General features: G+C 36.2%; 1 protein-coding gene across 7 annotated transcripts in view; it reads left to right on the top strand.

The window, feature by feature from the left end:
• Positions 1-18896, top strand: part of LOC129374222 (uncharacterized) — a 48330-nt gene that overhangs the window by 14081 nt on the left and 15353 nt on the right. For 6 of the 7 annotated variants that reach the window (XM_055052511.1, XM_055052513.1, XM_055052512.1 and 3 more), the window contains one exon: positions 2575-2649. In XM_055052511.1, coding sequence (XP_054908486.1) covers positions 2575-2649 — 75 coding nt within the window. The remainder of the gene's footprint in view (positions 1-2574; positions 2650-18896) is intronic. The other variant, XM_055052518.1, reaches the window with a different exon arrangement.

Below are 18896 nucleotides of genomic sequence, written 5' to 3'. Positions count from 1 at the left end.
AGGATCCAGAATTTGAAGCTGTAAATACATAATGACTGAAACCCTCAGGCCAACAGAGCTGTAAATGTTGCCCTTGCTGGACATCTTAGCTTAGGGCCAAGAGTGGTGTAAAAAGGCCATCTGCTACTCTATATCATCCAGCATTCCCTTTGACCCAAAGAAAAGATGGAAAAAAAGAAGTGGTATGACAATAGAAAGTGTGACTTTAAAGGTAGATGTCAGATTCTAGCCTAGGAGTTCATAGTTTTATTTAAAAAAAAATCTCTTTTCAAAGTTCAGACTCCATGAAAGAAAGTAATATAATCTTAGCTTTAGACTGAGGCATTGGCTTGTTATCTCATGTATTATCTAGTGGTACAGAAAAGTGGTTCTTTGAAGCCAAATTATACTTCACCAAAAATGTGCATACACAAGTCGGCAGTAACAACCTCCCTGCATCATGTGAGGTAACTCTTACAGATTGATGGTTTTCTGGGATACAATTCTCCTATTTATATTTCATTTCCATGGTGTACCCATTGCCAATACAAGAATAAGTGGTTGGAACAAAATGTAAGTTTCTTCAAAAAGAGAAATACAACAAGGTAAAATATCTAGGTTTGTGGAGAAAAGTATGAAGAAATACCAAATTGAATAGTAAGAGGAATGTGTAGCTATTTTTATGATGTCTCATATCAGTCGTTCAAGCTTAAATTATCTGCATGTCAAAGAATTTATGTCACGTCAGACTACAGGAAATCACTAGGGAGCTGAGTTGCATGCATTTGAAGTAGCTTCATGCATGTGTGCAGCATGCAAGGTTTGATAGAAATCAACGTTTAGCTGTCGTCATGTTGGTGGTTTCAGATGTTCCAAGCCTCTTAGTGTAAACCCTTTACCGTTCCCATCAAGACTTAATTAATCTGCTTCCTTCCTTGTAAGCAGCTTAGTAATTTCTCTCGCTTTATCGCACCAAAATAGTACATATATGATGTGGGAACATTCTTGGACAGGAAATGATATGTAAATGAGTGTGGGTCTATGAATCCATAGAAAGTTTTTAGTGGTACAGCTGAAATCAGATGTTTACATGCCCTATATTAAAAAAAAAAAACAATTTTTTATGTCTTAATATCTGACATTAAATCATTGTAAACCTTTTATTTCTTAAGTCATTTTGGATTTCCTAAATTATCTCTGTTTGCTAGATGCCATACATTTTAGGGGAATTGTTCATAACTTTAATAAAAATCAGGGATTTACATATGCTAAGACTATTTGACCTCTAACGGTTTTGGAAAGCCCAGATGATGATGCAAAGGCTTTGTATACTTCTAATTGGTTAATTTTGTCGTCTCAAACTCCAGTCCTCGAGGGTCAGAGTCCTCCAACGGTTAGATGTGTCTCTTTTCCTGAACACGATCAAACTGTTCATCATACTGCTCAGGAATGAGACTGTGTTCACAGAAAGATTAAAAAGAAGCCATTACCCCAAAAATCATCAAAAGCGACAGATCACAGTTTAGAACTTGACACAGTGATAAAGATGTTTAATTTTTAGGACATGTCCTGTGGTCCAATGATACTAAAAGTGAAGTGTTTGGCCATAATGACGCTTGTTGCAAAGGGAGAAACGTGTAGGCCTCGGGACACCATCTCAGTTGAGACGTATGGGGGTGACAGTATTATGCTGTGTGGGTGTTTTGTTGCAGGACAGCCTGGTGCTGTTTACAATATGGATAGAATCACAAGCAAAGAATAGTGAGGACATTACAAGCAACACCTCAAGATATTAATTAGGATTCTCAAGCTTAGGCACGTGTGTTTTGTAAACGGACAATAAACTATCAAATAAGTGAAAATGGCTTAAGACAAGAAGGTGAAAATCCAAATCTCAACGTAATAGAAAGATTCGTAGGGAAAGCTGAAAAGGTGTGTGAGAGTCATACAGTTTAAAATGTAACTCTACTAAATAGACAAGAAAAACTGAAGTTTATGTCGATTTCAGAATTTTGACTAAGTAAATAAATAATATTCTTTATATTGATCTCTTATTCTTCTAGTAAATAGAAATAGTATCAGCAATCCCAACTAACTCAGAACAGGGCTGTCAGCATAATGGCAGACCATGAGAAATAAAAAGGGTTTTTCAAACATTGTATGTAAATATCTGGCTAAAACTGTATCCAGACAAAATATCCCACAATATCATGTCAACTTTAATGCAGAGACTGTACTTCCCAGGCATGTGACTGACAGGTCCTTTGTCTCATTTTGCCCATTCTAGTATTAAAACTCCACAGTAGTTTGTATGCATGCAAACTCGACTTTCACCTTTGAAGCATTATGTTATGCCCTGAGTGACACTGCGATTCATGGTTTATATAACTGAGGGAGCTTGTTGGAGGGGGTGTAGTTCATTAAAAAAAGATCAGGGATAATTTCAGGAAGAAGACTGGCGTACTCTCAGAGATCCTTGTGCCAGAAATGCTGCTCAGTGAGGTAACTTGACGTATCAGGAGGGTTACACAAATGGACACGCAGCAACACATGTCCCTGGTACCCCTGATATGTCATCTGTGTGCTTTTCAACAGAAGACATTCCTACAGGACGGGGCAGGACATTGAGAACTGTGGGACCTGCAGAGACTGCGCCTGCATCATCTACAGGTAGGGTTGGACATGTGTGAATTTCCTCAACTTTATCATTGCCTTTCCTTTTTTATTTCTAAATGCTGAGAGCACAGAGTTTCTCTCGGTGCACATTTATGTGTGCATCATGCTGTCATTTAGAATCACATCAGATCTAGAGGTTGTTTTATGGCTTGGTAGGATTGTTGTTCTGCACCATGTGACAGCACAGCTGGGTGCAGCTCTCAAAAGAATGGCCACTCGTCACCAGAACGTTACTGCATCTATACATTATAACATGTAACTGACATCCTCATAGCTTAAATTTAGTTAGCTGAACAACAGCAAATACGTATATTTTTCCCCCTGTTTAATTTCCTTTTTTGCACACACACACGCACACACAGGCACATTTTCTGTCTTCATAGGAACTTTTTGACTTCCATTTATTTTTCAATCATTTTTATACATTTCTACTTATATTTATGTTACACAACCATTTCTGTCTAAACCCAATTCACACCTTAGTCATCAATGTACACCCTGAACCCCAACCCCAAAACATCACTTCTTCTTATGGGGCCCAGGCTTTGGATCCCGTAAACAGTGTGTTTGTTGTAAAAATGGAGCTTACAATGTATGAAATATAGGCACAATTGTATTAATCATTCTGACACAGTTGTATCAATCATTCCGTTCCCAAGATTTAAACAGCACTTTGCATAAGGCCGTAAAAAGGCCAAATGAAAACTGTGAAAAGCTTTGAAACTGAAAACTTTCAGATGTGAGTAGTTGAAAGGAAAAAAAATAATCAGACAGAATAAATAGATATTTCAACAGGAGAGTTGAAATATCTATTGGTACAGATATCTCCTAATAAATAGAACATCACAACGAAGCTAATTCATTTCAGTAACTCAGTTCAAAGATTGAAACCATTTTCATGCACACGCAAAACAAAGAGAGAATTCCTTTGTGAACAGGACTCTCTGCACCTGCACACATTGCCAAAAATACCAAACACCCCTTTAAAGATCTATTGTCTGTAATAAAAATACTTTTATCTATCTTGCTGTTATTGTGATCCAGTTTTATTCTGAGACATAATGTGTAATGCATGTTGACAATTTATATAATCAAATCATTTCATTTTCTAAAGATGTAATTATATTCCTTCTTAAATATTTTTAACTTATTGAGATGCAACAACAAAGCACTTCTCTGATTATTAAAACCATGATGTAAACAGCTTTGAGGTGTTGCTTATCTCATAAATCTGAAAAACATAACTCAATTATCAAGCCAACATTCATCATCAGTCTTTGTAATGGTGCACTGCTGTTGAGAAAAATGGCAAGTACACACTTCAGACTGTGTGCTCAAATAATCACAAATTTATTATTCATTATTATGCACAGCTAAGAAGGCTTTCCCCATAGCTACAAAATATATTCAACCTCAAAAAAAAAAAATGCAATTGTAGCTGAAGTTTGGTTATAGTAGACCACATAAATGATTCAGTCAAAGTACTATATTCTTTTTTTGATGCTCTGTAATTTATTTTCACTGTGTTTGAAAATCTCCTCACATAAGAAATGATGAAAGGAAGAGTGGTAGAAGACAAGAAAGAAGGTGTCTGAGAAAAAGAGTTGAAAAGTGGTAAAATATATAAATCGCTCAAAGGATTTTGGGAAAAAAAGATCAGAAGTTTTGAAAGGGAATGAGACAAAAGGAAAGCTGAATGTGGGGAGCCTCATAAGGGAGCAATTTATTGAGAATCTATATTCAAATTTCTGTTGATATATCTGAATATTGCTTTTTTGAAAGGGAAGCACATGGTCTTACTTTACCCACATTTTATTTCCTCCCACAAGAGGCTTTCTTTGGTCCTCATTCTTAAGCTCCACTCTCAACTTTTTTAAGTCAGATTCTTTTGTGGTCAAAAGCAGTTTTATCTCTCAATCATGTGTCAACACATTTCACTACTGTTTGAATGAAGGCTTTTCCTGTTTTGAGAGAGAAAAACGATATACTGTTCCTCCACACCTTCGCAGGGATTTAGTAGTTTAGTTAAGAAAAAAAAAAGAATCAGACAGCTGGAGAGAAATATCTGGAGATAAAGTGTAGCCTGGTAAGAATGACTGATGGTAAAGCCTGAGAATCTGACAAGGCCGATTCTATCAATTAAAAGGCTCTTTGAAATCTAACTTCCAGGAGAAACAGCAAAGCTTTAGATGCTATTTGCTGCAAATCAGCGCCTGTTGAAGTACTGATACTGCTTGAATTGTTTCATGTTTTGTCATTTTACAGCTTTAAACTGCAAGGTGATTATATTTCATAGATCAACACATAGTCATGTTTAATGACACAAGTATGTGTGTTGCGATTCCATCAGACTGGATGGAGAGTGTTTGTGAACTCCTGCCAAAGATTCTGGGTTGAATTTAGGTCTGGCCTTAAGAGGACTGTAACACATGAATATGCACAGATCTAAACCACCCCATTCTAGCTCTGGCTGTGAGTTTAAAGTGGTTGCCGTAACTCTTCTGTCTCAACTCGGAAGCCCATTATTTCTTTCAGGGCCATGTATTTAAATTAGTCCATCTTATTTTTTCTGTTGAAGAACACTATGTCCATACCATGCTACTCCCAACACCATGCTTTATTGAGAGGAAGGTGCCTTGTTAGTTTATATGTCAAGTTCAGTTACATGTCCCTCTTAGGAAAAGCTCCCTTTTCCTGTGTTTTATCCTGTGTGGTTTGTAGGAAATTGCAAACAGGACTTCCTATGGATTTCATTTAACAATCTCATGCTTTCTGTTACTCTTCATGAATACTAGGTTTGCAGTTTATAAAACTATTTAATCTACTCAGTTTTTCCTCCTATAGATGATACTACTGGCTCATAGATGATGTGGTATCTTGTGTTTTGTCTTTCAAATTAAGTAACTAAAATGCTATTAACTCCGTTTACTGTAAATATTCTGTAACATAGAAAGTACTTGCAGACCAGTGAGTCTGTGTGTCTACTTTGTCTTCTCAAATTCCCATTTGAATTGAAGATCTGTGTTCACATTGACCTAAGTTCTTCTGGAGGTTTCCTCCTGTACAGTTGTCCCTTTGTACAGTCATGCATGCTAAGAGATTGCTGCAACATTAATGAGCTGGTGCAATTGGTTGGGTTCCTTAAAAGATTGTTTTGCAAGTTGATATTTTGAACTGAATTTGATTACACTGTGTTAGATCATATTCAAAAGTATCGTATTTATTTTTGTCTGTATGATTTTATTGATTTCACTCAACATTTCTGTATATATATTTGATGAGTTTGCGTTTTAAAGTGCATTGAGATGATACTTGAAACTTGGTGCTATTTAATTGAACACAATTAGAGATATTTGTCTTTGGGACAGATTTGTGAGCTGTGGATCTCTACAGCTCCTCCAGAGTTGTCATGAGCTTCTTGGCTGCTTATCTGAATAAGACTCTCATTTTCCCACTGGTCAGGTTCGGTGTATAACTGTGTCTATGGAATTCAAATAAAAAGCTCACAAGTACAGCTTGTTTAACATCACATAAAGCTTAATATAATCCAGTATTATTTTTTTGCTTGTTGGTTTGCCTGTTTTCAAATAAATTTGGTAATTTTCAAGCCTTGTTTTGACAGTTTCCGCGGTTCCAACACTGCAATTTTCAGAGGTCTTGGGTTCCTTTGCACTCTTGAAGTGTGTCCCTGCCCCGCCCCCTTTAAAATATCCTGCAATAAAGTTACTTATTGAATGGTTGGGTAGCAGCTGATCAAAAAGCTACTTCAGTTTGAACATTTTAGTTTTCAAACGATAAGTAGCAAAGGGTTATGAGGGGTTCTTGAGTTTGGACTTTTCTGAAAGAATATACAGCTCCTTTGTTTAGCTTTTCTCCTTTTCTTTGCTTTATAAAGTCGCTGAAGCCAGAACAACTCATTTGATTTTAATTTGGAGCTCTCTTTCGAGAAGTCTCTGAATTATGCATATGCATACATGTTGGTTCAGTTTCTCTACACACATAGCTTCAGCAGGCATACAGTTTAAGAAAAAAGCTTGAATATCAACTTGTCAACATAGAATATATGATATAAGGAATGGTTGTTTTGTGGTCATATATCGCACGTTTGTATTAAGCCACATTTGATTTGGGGCCCCTCTTCCGGTGAAGAACGTCAGCACCACTAACAGCCTTTAAATGCACTTTTGGTTGAATCTGGAGGAGGTGTCCAATTTTAACTGGCTAAGCTTAAAAGCAATGTTAACATGAGTGTACTCTGATTTATTGTGAAATGAAATTGTACTTATGTAAACTCAAAAATGAAACAACAAATTGGTTTTACTTTTACAAATTCAAATTTCCAATTCCTTGAAATCTTTAATAAAACCTCAACACTTTAAAATCCTGCATTTTTCTTGTGCTGAGACTGTCGTATCACCTTTAATAGCATTCACTTGGTTAATATGCAAATATAAAAATGAGTTTTGTTTCTATTGTGAACTTATCATTCTTGGGGAAAAAAGAGACTTTGAAAGTATATATGAATGCATCTTGCAAATCTGACCTGCTGTTCTTTAACTTGCCCTCTAAAGCCTCCTCCCTGTAGATTAGAAGGTAATAAACACATAAACTGAAGGTGTCAACTTCAAATTATTAGATTTTCCTTCCACTTTCATATTTGTTATATCCAATAGGGAGCTGTTGGTTTTTACAAATCACAGTACTGACTTTACCAGAACAGGCGTCACTAGAATTAATGTCACGCATGATAATTTCAGCAAGCCACTCAAAATTAATTTTATTTAAATTAAAATGTATTCCTGCTAAGAAGTAGAGCATAGGAGGTAATGACATTGAGTGCAAACCTCTAGGTTTCATTTATTACTTTGTGAGAAGGAAAATGTTTCCAACAATGACATAAGAAAACTGTAAAAAAAAAACTAACTGTGTCCTTACTTATTCTAAAGGGTTTGAGGAGGCCAAGAGAAAGGTGCGTACTAACTCAGTGCTAAACTAGATGATATCCGGAATCAACTTAAAGAAGCAATTATTGCTGCCCATTACGTTAAGGAGGGTTAAAAGATCAATAGTACTTAAAATTATTCACAATTGGAAACCGTTCGAAACAGGCCCATTAGCGGTACAGCGGGCGCCCCATACATGGAGCCTATTAGTCCATGACGCAGCCCTCTGCAGTTTAATTCCTGACCTTGAGGCCTTTGCTGCATGTCTTCCCTCCTTCTCTCCTTTCCCCATTTCCTGTCTGATTATTGCAAAAATAAAGGCCACTAGAGTCACAATACGCTATAAAAAAGAAACCCAAAGTTTGATTGTGCACTGATCAGAAAAACTGCAAAGAAACCCAATAATTCACACTCAGAATCTATGGGTCTTGTTTAAAATGCATCTGCATTTGAAAATGAAAAGACTAAAGCTGAAATCCTAAACCAACTCCAAAATTTATAAGACCATGGATAGTCATTAGTAGGAATGTCAATATAAATGTGTCAATGCATGCGATTAATCTGAAAAGTTTAACAAGGTAATATTGGACAATGAAGAATAATCACATTCCTATTATGACTTAAAAACCTTTCTGTTTAATAAAAAACACAGCAATGGATTTTTAAATAAAACCGAGCTAGAATGAAGCCCACTTATTGCAACGGTGAGTTATCCCTCCAACAAAACACAACCACTTGATAGTTAGCATTTCTAAATTATGCTTGAAACAAAATGACTTCTTTTAAAACTTTCTGAATAAGAAATTGACTTATTGACTGACAGCACTAGTCATCATACACAGCAACATGTTTGCCAAAACTTTCTTTGCTGTTAAGCAGTGTAGAGTCACATACCAGGCCAATAGTATAACAACTTGACCGCATCCCAAACCAGGTTATGAACATAACAACAATCCCAAATATGGCAGCAATTTTAAGACTGAAATGCTGCACAGCAATCTTTAGAGAGGCGTGCTGAAACAAAAGTCTGTTTAGAAGAGTGGCCCAAAACTCCCTCACATCACTGTCTGCTTCATTTAGTAAAGAATACGCCTTTTTTTTCTTTTAAATATAAAATCCAATCGTTGAATATTAAATATGAACTGATGCTGTGCCACTGTGGGTTTGCACACAGAGCTTTGTTCTCTATTACTCAGGACATTTTTCTGGGCAAAGCTTATGTAAAAATGCAAATGACACTTTAGGCATGCAAATGCAGATGCCAGCGAGAGTGTAACACTTTGTACCTAACCAGGACTTATAAATAAGTGTTTTATTGGTATCAAGTTCTGATGCTCAAGGAGGAATAATATATAATGTATCCAGTGTTATTTAACCAGCACCAGTAGCAAATTAGCTGCATATTAATATGTGAATCACATTTTGAGTCCATGCAGGGGTGTGAAGTAGTGAGGGGAATGATGATTTGTTCTCCCTGGTATATTTTTTCACTTACAGCAAACGTAGCATACGGAACAAAGTGGGGAGGTCTAACAAGGAGCTGTTGTGTTTAATCCCCGTGGAGTGTGCAGAGACAGGAGCCTAATCAGATCTGTACTCTGCTGCTTTATCTGTGCAACTTCTCCGTCTATAGCTCGATCACGCATTTTGCCGGCGGAGTTCGATGGGTCGCCACTCTGAGATGGATTAATGGCTCTCTTGACCGTACGGTTTCAGCTAAGCTTCAAGTCCACTAAGAGTTCCCCTCTGCACACCCCCTTCAAACGCGATCCATCATCGTCTTCAGTGAGCAGCAGATAATTGAGGAAAAAAAAAAAAAAATAGGCTGCTGAGGAAGCATTCTTCCCTCATTCCTGCTTGCTGACTGTTATCTGTGGCCTCATTTCCCGCTAATACTGTTTTCTGTTCATTCTTTTCACTTTTATTCCTCTTTGCATCAGTGATACCTATATGTGCAGCATGTCAGGTGCAGGTGGGTGATTGCAGCTGGAGCTTCTAACACCTTTAGAATGAAAGCTTTAGATAGATCCACTTGGAGAGATTTAAGAAAACACTTTGGAGCAATACGTACAGATCTTCACAAACTAATTATGAGTGCTTCGTAGCTCTTATCCTTACTGACACGGCATCGCATTTCAGACCATAGTACAAGGTGGTAAAGCTGCAAACTGGATATAAGAACAGACATTGGGCTCAGTGCTACAGCTCTCTGTCTGTAGCACACGTCTCTTATATCATCTGGAGTCTCCCACACTGTCCTTTTGTAACTCTAGAGCTTTGTGAAATATTCATTCACATTAAAAATGAATTGCTGTGGCTTTAAAAGATTTTAAAAAGTAATAATGGTGTTGAAGATGAACTAGAGACATGTCTTTCTAGGCTCTGTGTGGATGAAGGATCACTCTTTGACATTTCTTGATAGATTATAATCATTAAGTAAGAATCTTTAGATAATTACACAGACACTGTAAAAACGTCTTTCAGATGGTATTTACGATTCATATTCTACATTGTCAAGCACTATCACAAAGCATCATGAGCAAAATAAAAGTAGAATGGTCCACATGTATTGTTCAAACTTTTACACTATCGCACTCTCCAGTACAAAATATGTTGCACGGTTATCATCCGCCTGTCCATCCTGCCAAGGATACCCCAGTTGTAATCCAGGCAACCATAATAACCTTATAAAATTTGTGTTTTGACATCTACCTCCTTAGATTGGGATGTAAATCAAAGTCACCTTCATTATATTAAACATGAGCTCCTCTGGTGTTAAAACAATGGCTTGCAACGATATTCATACACCTTGAACTTTTCCACGTTTTCTCAGCCATAACCTCAATCCATTTTATTGAGACTTTATGTAATAGAACAAGACATAGTGGAATAATTGCAAAACGGAAGGAAAATAATTTATATTTTCAAAACCTTCAAAAGTGCAAACATGTCTTCATGTTATTCTGCATTAAGCCCCACTCAGTCAACACTTTTTAAAACACCTTTTTTTTTTTCTCCACACGTTGCTACCGGCGTTCTCAGTATGGGAGATTGCTTCAAAGTCAAAGATATAATGTACGCTATGGTCCACTGTAATGGCAAGGTCATCCAGGACGAATGAATGCTGTAGGAAAACTTTTAACCAACTTGAGTCCCACACTCACGTTGACTGAATTGTTTGATCATTTGTAATATGTGTAACTGATTTAGATTCTTTCAGTACAATTGGATTGAATTTGCTTCTGTTGATAAAGTGCCTTGAGATGACATTTGTTGTAAATTGAACTACATCAACAAATAGAACTGAATAGTAAAACCCTTTGCTGCAATTAAAGCTGGAATGTTTTTTGGGGAGATGGGGGTTTGTAATATTTTTTTCCCCGAGGATTTTTGTTGGCTCTAGAGGCCCGTATTTTTTGAATGTAGGCTGACAGGAAAGAGGGGATGCATGCGGCAAATGTCGCCGGGGCTGAGAGTCAAACCTGCGATGGCCACGTCCGTTGGTGGGTTGTGCTAACGCCCTATGCCACCACAGCACACTCAGCTGCAAATATTTTGAAGTGTTTCCAAAAATCTGACTGATATTGTTTTCTCAGGCGCCTAGAAGCCTCTGAAAAGCAATTTTCAAGTTTTATGCATTCACACAACAGTACAGAGAGGATGAATGCATTTTCCAAGGACATAAAATGTGCTGTAGGACACTGGAATTGAACATCCAATCTCTGGGTGTTTACTTTGACTGTGTGCCGTTCAGAGTGTTGCAAAATTTACATTAGAACATCCTCAGTTTCTTAAACTAAAAAAAATACAGAGAAAACCTAAATTTATGTGTAGAGATGTTGGCAGACAACATTCTCTGCAAAATTTAGAAGACATGTTTCTGCACTGTAGTATACTGAGACCGTGATGCGGCGATGTCTTTCTTTGTGACACAGAGGGGAGCTGCAGTGTAGTTTTTAGAGAAAAATCGGCATGTATTCCTCAACTGCTCTTAGAAGTCTGATGGGGATTGAGCTACAAAAATGTATTCATAGAGGTGGAAGAACATGTTCCACAAGGTTCTGAGAAAGAAAAGGAATTAGATTTGTGCTGCTCCAAATGAGAAACTGTCTTAATCTTACTGCAATAAAATTACTGAACAATTACATTATTTCTTAATTTTTTTCAATTAGTGTAGTATATTCCTTTTGACAGTGGGATGATCTGTGTTCTGGATTTTGTCTGATTCAAACTTTCTATTTGAATCCTCTCCAAATAGACCTTCCATGTTCTGCTCCTCAGAATCTGGTGTCTTCGTTTAGCTGTTCGAAAATGTTTGCTTTTTATTCTGAGTGATGAAAGATTCTGCTCTGACAAAATACATGTGCATGTGCTACAGAATAAATTAAGTGCTAAAATGTCTTTCTTTTTCTCTTAAGTAGTTTTTAATTTATCTTAACTATTAAAAAGACTTACCTTACAATCGGAAGCATCATTTCTATATGCAGTATGACAGACAATTTTTTTTTTCACTTTTTTCCTCACACTTCAGTGTTTTAGGTCATCAAACAACAACAAAAAAAGATCTTGATGATTCCACTGACATTTGGAAAACTATCCTCTCAAATCACAAGACAAAAATAGACATTTTTGGAAAGTTAGACCATTAGGTGTAAAACTAACATTTTATATAAAGAACATCACACCCACAATCTAATATATGGTGGTGAAAGTTAACCACTGAGCATCTCAAAAATAAAGTTTAGTTGCCTTGTCCAAGACCAGATTTGAATCCAGCCAAGAGGCTATGATTTTAATCAGGATGTTCATAATCAAAAAATATTTTGAGGATAAATTAAACCAATTCAGCAAAGAAGATAATTAAGTACCCCAAAATCAATGTAAAATACCGACCATTGAAACAAAAGCTTGTTGCCACCAAAAACAGCCAGTCATCAGATTTACAGGGTTCTTACTTTTCACATTGGACCAAGTTTGCTTAGAGCGCTGCTGCCCTTAATAATTTTTTATTTGTAATTTTGTTTGTAATTGCTTTTATTCTTGTCTTAATGAGTTTGCAACAAAAAGCATCCAAAACAAAATAAATTAGTGAAAGCAAAATCTTTTTCTTTTCTTTTTTTTTCTTTTTGCAGTTGATCAAATCAGTCAATCCAAAAGTTTTTTTGTTTTCTTTTTCTTTATTTTTTTAAATTTGGGTGACTATGGAGGTTGATGTAGGTGTAAAACGTGATTTTATGTAAAGATTTGAACATTTCTATTTGGATATATGCAACAGGTAATGATGTTGACAGCTGATTGGCATAATCATTATTACAGACTGCCCTTTATTGGATATTATTTTAGTGCAATTTAACTTTTTGCCCAAAGCATGCCTTAAATATTCTCTACATTTTCAGATTATTTTTTTTTTTTTTATTTGACCAATAGAATCAGCTTTTTCTGGTTTCATTTAAACATAACCATGCATTTATCACCTTCTTTAAATAAGTTTTTTTTTATTGTTGTTGTTATTTAAGGCAAGTAATGACACATCCTTCTACTCAGGATTCATCAAATATATTAAATCTGTCAAAATATCAGTTAACACATCAATATGGTTTCAGCAAAGCAGTCATTTTCGAAATAGCATGCAATCCATTGTGGAGTTAAACAAAAAGAAGAAGATCAGACTCTTGAGGAGATAATGCATAAAGTATTTGCTGCCACTCAAACCAAAGCACTACTGCTGCCCTGTTCCAGTATGCCTCTGTTTCCACCCAAAGACTACCACTTATCAGCTTGGGTTTAAGTTTGCTTTCACTGGCTCTGATTAGTCTTTTCTCACATGGCCCATAAGTGCACAGAAGTCTAATTCAAGTATTTTCCACATGGTTCTAAGACTGTCCCTTAGCCACAGACAGCTTCTTGTTGTCCTGGTTTTTATCCAGAGGAATATGCAATTTTACAGACATCAGACAGAGGCGGTTTTTCCATTAGATTGCTTGTGTCACTTCCTTTGCTCTCCCTCCTCTTCTCCCTTTTTTCACTGCTGTGAATAGAAATACATTTCACGCCTAAATGGGGATGAGGAGGAATGGTGCAAACTAGCAGCTTTAGGCTGCGTGTGGAAGCAGCAGGAGAAGAGGGGTGAATGTAGAGGAGAGCGGGAAAAGTTTGCTTTGGCAGTCGCTCACAGTTTACCTAGTATGTTTCTCTGCTGTTTACTCTTGACAACTAGTATTCAAATGAGCAGAAATCGCTCCAAAAATAAATAAAATTAGGCCTCAGTGTGAGCATATTCATCTGAGCTCTCTGAAATGTTTCGTCTATAATTTGTAAGAAAATTATAGATTGAACCTCTCATGTTCCACAGTGAGGATATTTCTTCAGCCGGTATCTAGCCTCCAGTCTTTCATTAAACATTGACAATTCTCATGCATTATCATAACAGAAGAAAGAGAACCCAGCTGAAGAGAATATCAAATGAACTCTTATACACAGTTCTTAAAAATGAAAGGGAAAGAGTGCGTCAGTATGTGAGAAGCGAAGGCATAAAATGGGCATGGCATTGTGAAAATAATGTAGTATTTTTACAGTGACAGCGCTTATGTGTTTGTTTAAAAGAGCGGAAATGATTTACAAAAAGACCTCTTTGAATATGGCAGCTCTATTTCTGCATTCAGTGTCTGAAATCTACAAGTACAGTGCTTTTTATTTGTTCCTTAAAATAACAGAAAGTTTTCTTTTCTTTGCCCGCTTTTGTAGTGGGCAAAAAAAAAGTGTATAAAATATTTGTAAGTTTCATCTAACAAGGAAAGTCATTCTTTCTCATTTGTTTGGAGATTGATGTTCTCCATGCATAAAAAAGGAAGAATATAAAATAAAGATACACATTGTTATTATCTGTATCTTGCAAACACACATGAATACTCTTAAATACGTAGCTTTAAACAGACACACTCCCAAATTGTGCATACACTGTGTGCTGGGAGATTAAGACGTGTGCGCTCTCCAAGCTTCAGTCCAATTTAAATGCAAAATGCACTTGATCCATTGTCAAGGAGAAGTCCAAACTAAGTACTTTTATATGAAGAGGGACTAAGGAGGAAACACAAACACTGACAGATTTTAGGTTTTGCTTTCATGATCCCCAGTGACTACACTCCCCACAGATGGCTGGGCCAAGTTAAAACCATTGGGCAGCAGTGCATGCTCAGCAATGCATTGGAACACTTCCCTCACCTGCATCCTCTCAAGTTCATAAACGTTTATAGTCCAAGACCAAAAACCAACTGTGACTTGTGCACCTTTCAGAACAATCCTTTCCTAATTTCTGAAATAATGTTATGGTTTTAAGTTAACATTTCATGAATTTAATATGCATGGTTTGCAATGACATAAACAGTGACTAAGTTAGACAAGATTTTAAGCAATTATTCTAACATCTGAATATGGATGTGTTGATTAATGATTTATTTTGAGGTGGGTTAGTCTGTTGTATTTGATGTTCGATTTTTAATTGGAAAAAATCACACAAGTCCTCTGAACATGATTCTAAATCTCATTAAGCTTAGTTAAAAACTGTCAAATGTATGTGTTTCTCTTCTCGGTAAATCTTGGGATTTCAGCCATTGCTGCTTAGAAACCTGATTATATATTGGCAGAATAATAAAACCTTGTATCTAGGGGCATAAAATGTCTGACAAATGTAGGAAGTCTTTTTTGTTCTGGTGTTGGCAAATCATTGCTTCGACTGAGCAGCAATTTAAAGGCCAAACTGGGTTATGCACATTGTGTCCATCTGGACTGAAACAATTGTACACTTCAAGTTTTTATGAGTGCACATAAAACTGCTGTAGAAAGCTGTAAAGTGGACATTTAGAAAACTTAGTTTTGTGTGCAGCAGTGGCAGTTTTGCAGGAAAAAAAATGTTGCGATATGGTGGAGTGACATTAGTTGTGCAGCTTCTCTCTGCTTTTAGCATGGAACAAAGTAACTATTAGATATTTTTAATGTCTGTCTTAATGTTTTATTTACTTATCCCTCATTTTACCCTGACTCTGTTGCATAAAAATTGCAAGCATGCTGAATCAGTTTATGATCTTGTTTGGAATTGTGTTGTTTTTAAGCCAGAGTCTTAAGCCATGTTCAAATTTGTTTGTGCAGGTTTTTTTTTTTTTTTTTGCTACCCGGTGAAACAAAGTACTTTGATACACTAAAACCATTCAGATATCATGCAAAAGGAAAATTAAGTATGGTGGAGGTATTAGTGTTTCAAGGTTTTGTCAGTATGTTACTTTTAGACAGCAACATGAAACAACTATTAATTGGTGTCACAAAATTGTTTCTCCTGTTTTATGTTATAATAACTTCTGATAGCATAAGAATTGGCAGAATGACAATATGAGCCAGCCTTATCAATCAAAGCAAGTTATAGAAGATGTACGGTCATGTTTTATTCAAAAGTGAGGGCAAAATGGATTGGCAAGGAATAAATATTGAACACTGTCAAATAAACCTCTTAAATACTTTGTGAAGAAGGGTACCTTTTGTTATGACAACATCAAAATGTATCCTGTATGAAAAAAATTGGTACATATATTGCATAAGTATAACTTTGACAAATAGTTGTTAAATCTATTTACATCAACTGATGTTAATATTTTAATATGTTCAGCGACACATCTTAGTGAAGGTCTCTTTGCTTTTACCAATGCACAGTCGTATTGCACCTTCTACTGTGTGCAATTCTTTTCTAATCGGAAACCTTTCAGTAGATCATTAGTTAAAACCAAACTAACCAATATTAATTTGTAGATAGCACCAGGAATTATTTCTAAATAGTAACATATGTAAGCTGGTTTCTTGGCTTCTTCTGTCTTTTACACGCCGTTTTCCTCATGTATTCAGTTTTTTTTCCATGTCATTTAGAATTGTGTTGTTGCTGACATCGGGTAAATTGTAGTACAATATTGTGACTGAGAAAGTTGTTGATGTGTCTAATTTTACCTACTTGTATTCTCGGATTATTTTTAGATTTCTTAATACAAAGAAGCTTGTTTGGTTAAACAATATTTGTTTTATTATTTATAAATTTAGCAGGGTCTTTTCTTTGTAGCCTTAATTTATAATCACAGACTGTGACTGACCAAATTAACAAATATTACGTTTCCAAAACATCACCTTTAAACAAAATAATGTCTCAGTACTACAATGTAATAATTATTAGTTTTGACCTTTGTCAGAGCTAATAAGCTACATTCAGTTTAGCATTATGAATTTCAAATGATATTTATTACAGAAAAAATTGAGGATTCAAGATTTCAATGGTTTCTAAGTAAATATATTCTTAATGAGTCTTTTGAGATAAAATTTACATAAGTAGGTAAATTAATTCTTACAAATAAATCAAGACAAACCCCCTAAAATCTCTCAATATGTCCAAAGCAATCCTTGGACCCGTCAAAGCTAATTATTGTCAGCTGCTTTAGTACTCATTAATGGCGTATGAAAAGGTTTCTCATTACCAAGCACAAGAATCATCTCATATTGGATAAAAGAAAATGTCTCTCTCAAGACTTCTGCAAACTGCTGCAAAACAGATGGCTGTGGTTACAGGAATATTTTCACACATTTGAACATTCCAGCGAGTCCCATTGGCTCCTGTAATGCAAAACTGAAAAAAATAAATAAATAAATCAGGTTATTGTGAAGCGGCAACTTCCAGGAGCTCATCACAATATTTGTCAGGAATATTTAGAAGTGTTGTCAAAGAGCCAAAGAGCACTCACAGAGATCTGCAAAGAAACTACTAGCATCACCCACCATAGCATCTATAGCTACTCACTACACAACACTCCACTGGAGAAGAAAAGGCATGTTAAACCTTGCTTTAAGTTTTAACATGCTTTAAGGCATGTTAACGTTTTAACATGCATGTTAGCATGTTAAGGCATGTTAAAACTTTGTATCTTCCTAATGAAATACTAGGAAGATACAATCTAGCATATATCTTGGTTGGGACCAAAAGTAATCTCTTCGGTGTGTGTCACTGCACTGTGCAAGTACTGCCTTTCAAGACACAGTACTGACAGGCTGAAGGAAACATGAACGGCGAAATCTCAAAGAACATTTCTTGACAGCTCAACATTGTCCTCATGTAATGCAGAGGAAGCAAGGCAGGACTTTTCATAACTTAAATGATAGCAAGTACAGAGCCCCAGAAAATGTGTGAAATAGAAAATAAAATTACTTTTATTTTTCTTATTTTGTCTTCGAGTTTTTCTCTTTGACTGTCTTTTGGCAGGCATTTCAATATGTCACGCCTAGATTTCTAAATTAATTACATTGTATTATTTAATTGTTAAATAGCTGTCTAGAAACAGCCATCTCACTGATTTCTGCTCACGACTAAGTTTTACATTGCTACCAAATTATTGTGCTAAATGTTTAATGTATTTCAGTGTGCATCTTTGATGCTGGTAGCAGTGAAAAACAACTCAGTTACGATTGAATAAATCTACTGAAATTTGAGGTCAAGTCCCTTGAGTTCTTTTCTGTCATACAGTTTCTTTTCTTTACTGCCAAGATTTCAAAATGTTTTTCATAAATACTTTCTAACCAAGGCCGTCCTTACAAATCGATATGCAGTTTTTTTTTTCTTCATCCACATATTAACCAAGAAGGATGGAGGTAAATACAGATTAAAGACAAGACAGACAAAGAAAAATAATTGCCATTGTGTTTTTACTTTCGCTGGACTCAAGAGGTCTATGTCTCCCTGAAAAAAAAAAAGAAAAAAAAAAAAGATTTGTCAGATTCGTGACTCCGGCCCTCTGTTAACAACCCTGTCAAAGCTTTCAGACCTGTGTGGATTTGAGTGTTGCAGCTTTCATGTGTGTACCCATGTGTCTGTGCATGCACGTTTCCCCTCTCCCCTCGCTTTCCCCTGCGGATGAAGCTGATAATGGAGAACTGGTCTGTGAGAAATACGTAAAGGGCAGGGCACGCAATTCTTGTGGAGTAATCCATCTTTACTACAGGGCTGAGCCGTGGAGCAACAGGCATCTCGCAGGGGAAGAGGAGGAAGTACATTGTAGGCATCACTCCTATTCATATGAAACTACAGAGAGGAAAGGATCAACCAGCAGGAGCAATAGATTTCCATGGCAGGAAAATAAGAAAGAAGAACTGAAGAGGATTATTCAGGTCGCGCTTTTCCTGACTCAGTAACAGCAAGGAAGAAAACAGCCAAGGCCGTTCCAACATTATGAACAACTTTATTCTCTGATGCTTTAGCGGTAACCACAAAATTGTCGT

The sequence above is a fragment of the Poeciliopsis prolifica genome, unplaced genomic scaffold, assembly GCF_027474105.1.
Source record: "Poeciliopsis prolifica strain line A6 unplaced genomic scaffold, Auburn_PproV2 SCAFFOLD035, whole genome shotgun sequence".
Classification (NCBI taxonomy): Eukaryota; Metazoa; Chordata; class Actinopteri; order Cyprinodontiformes; family Poeciliidae; genus Poeciliopsis; species Poeciliopsis prolifica.
This window is presented reverse-complemented; position numbering and strand designations above follow the sequence as displayed.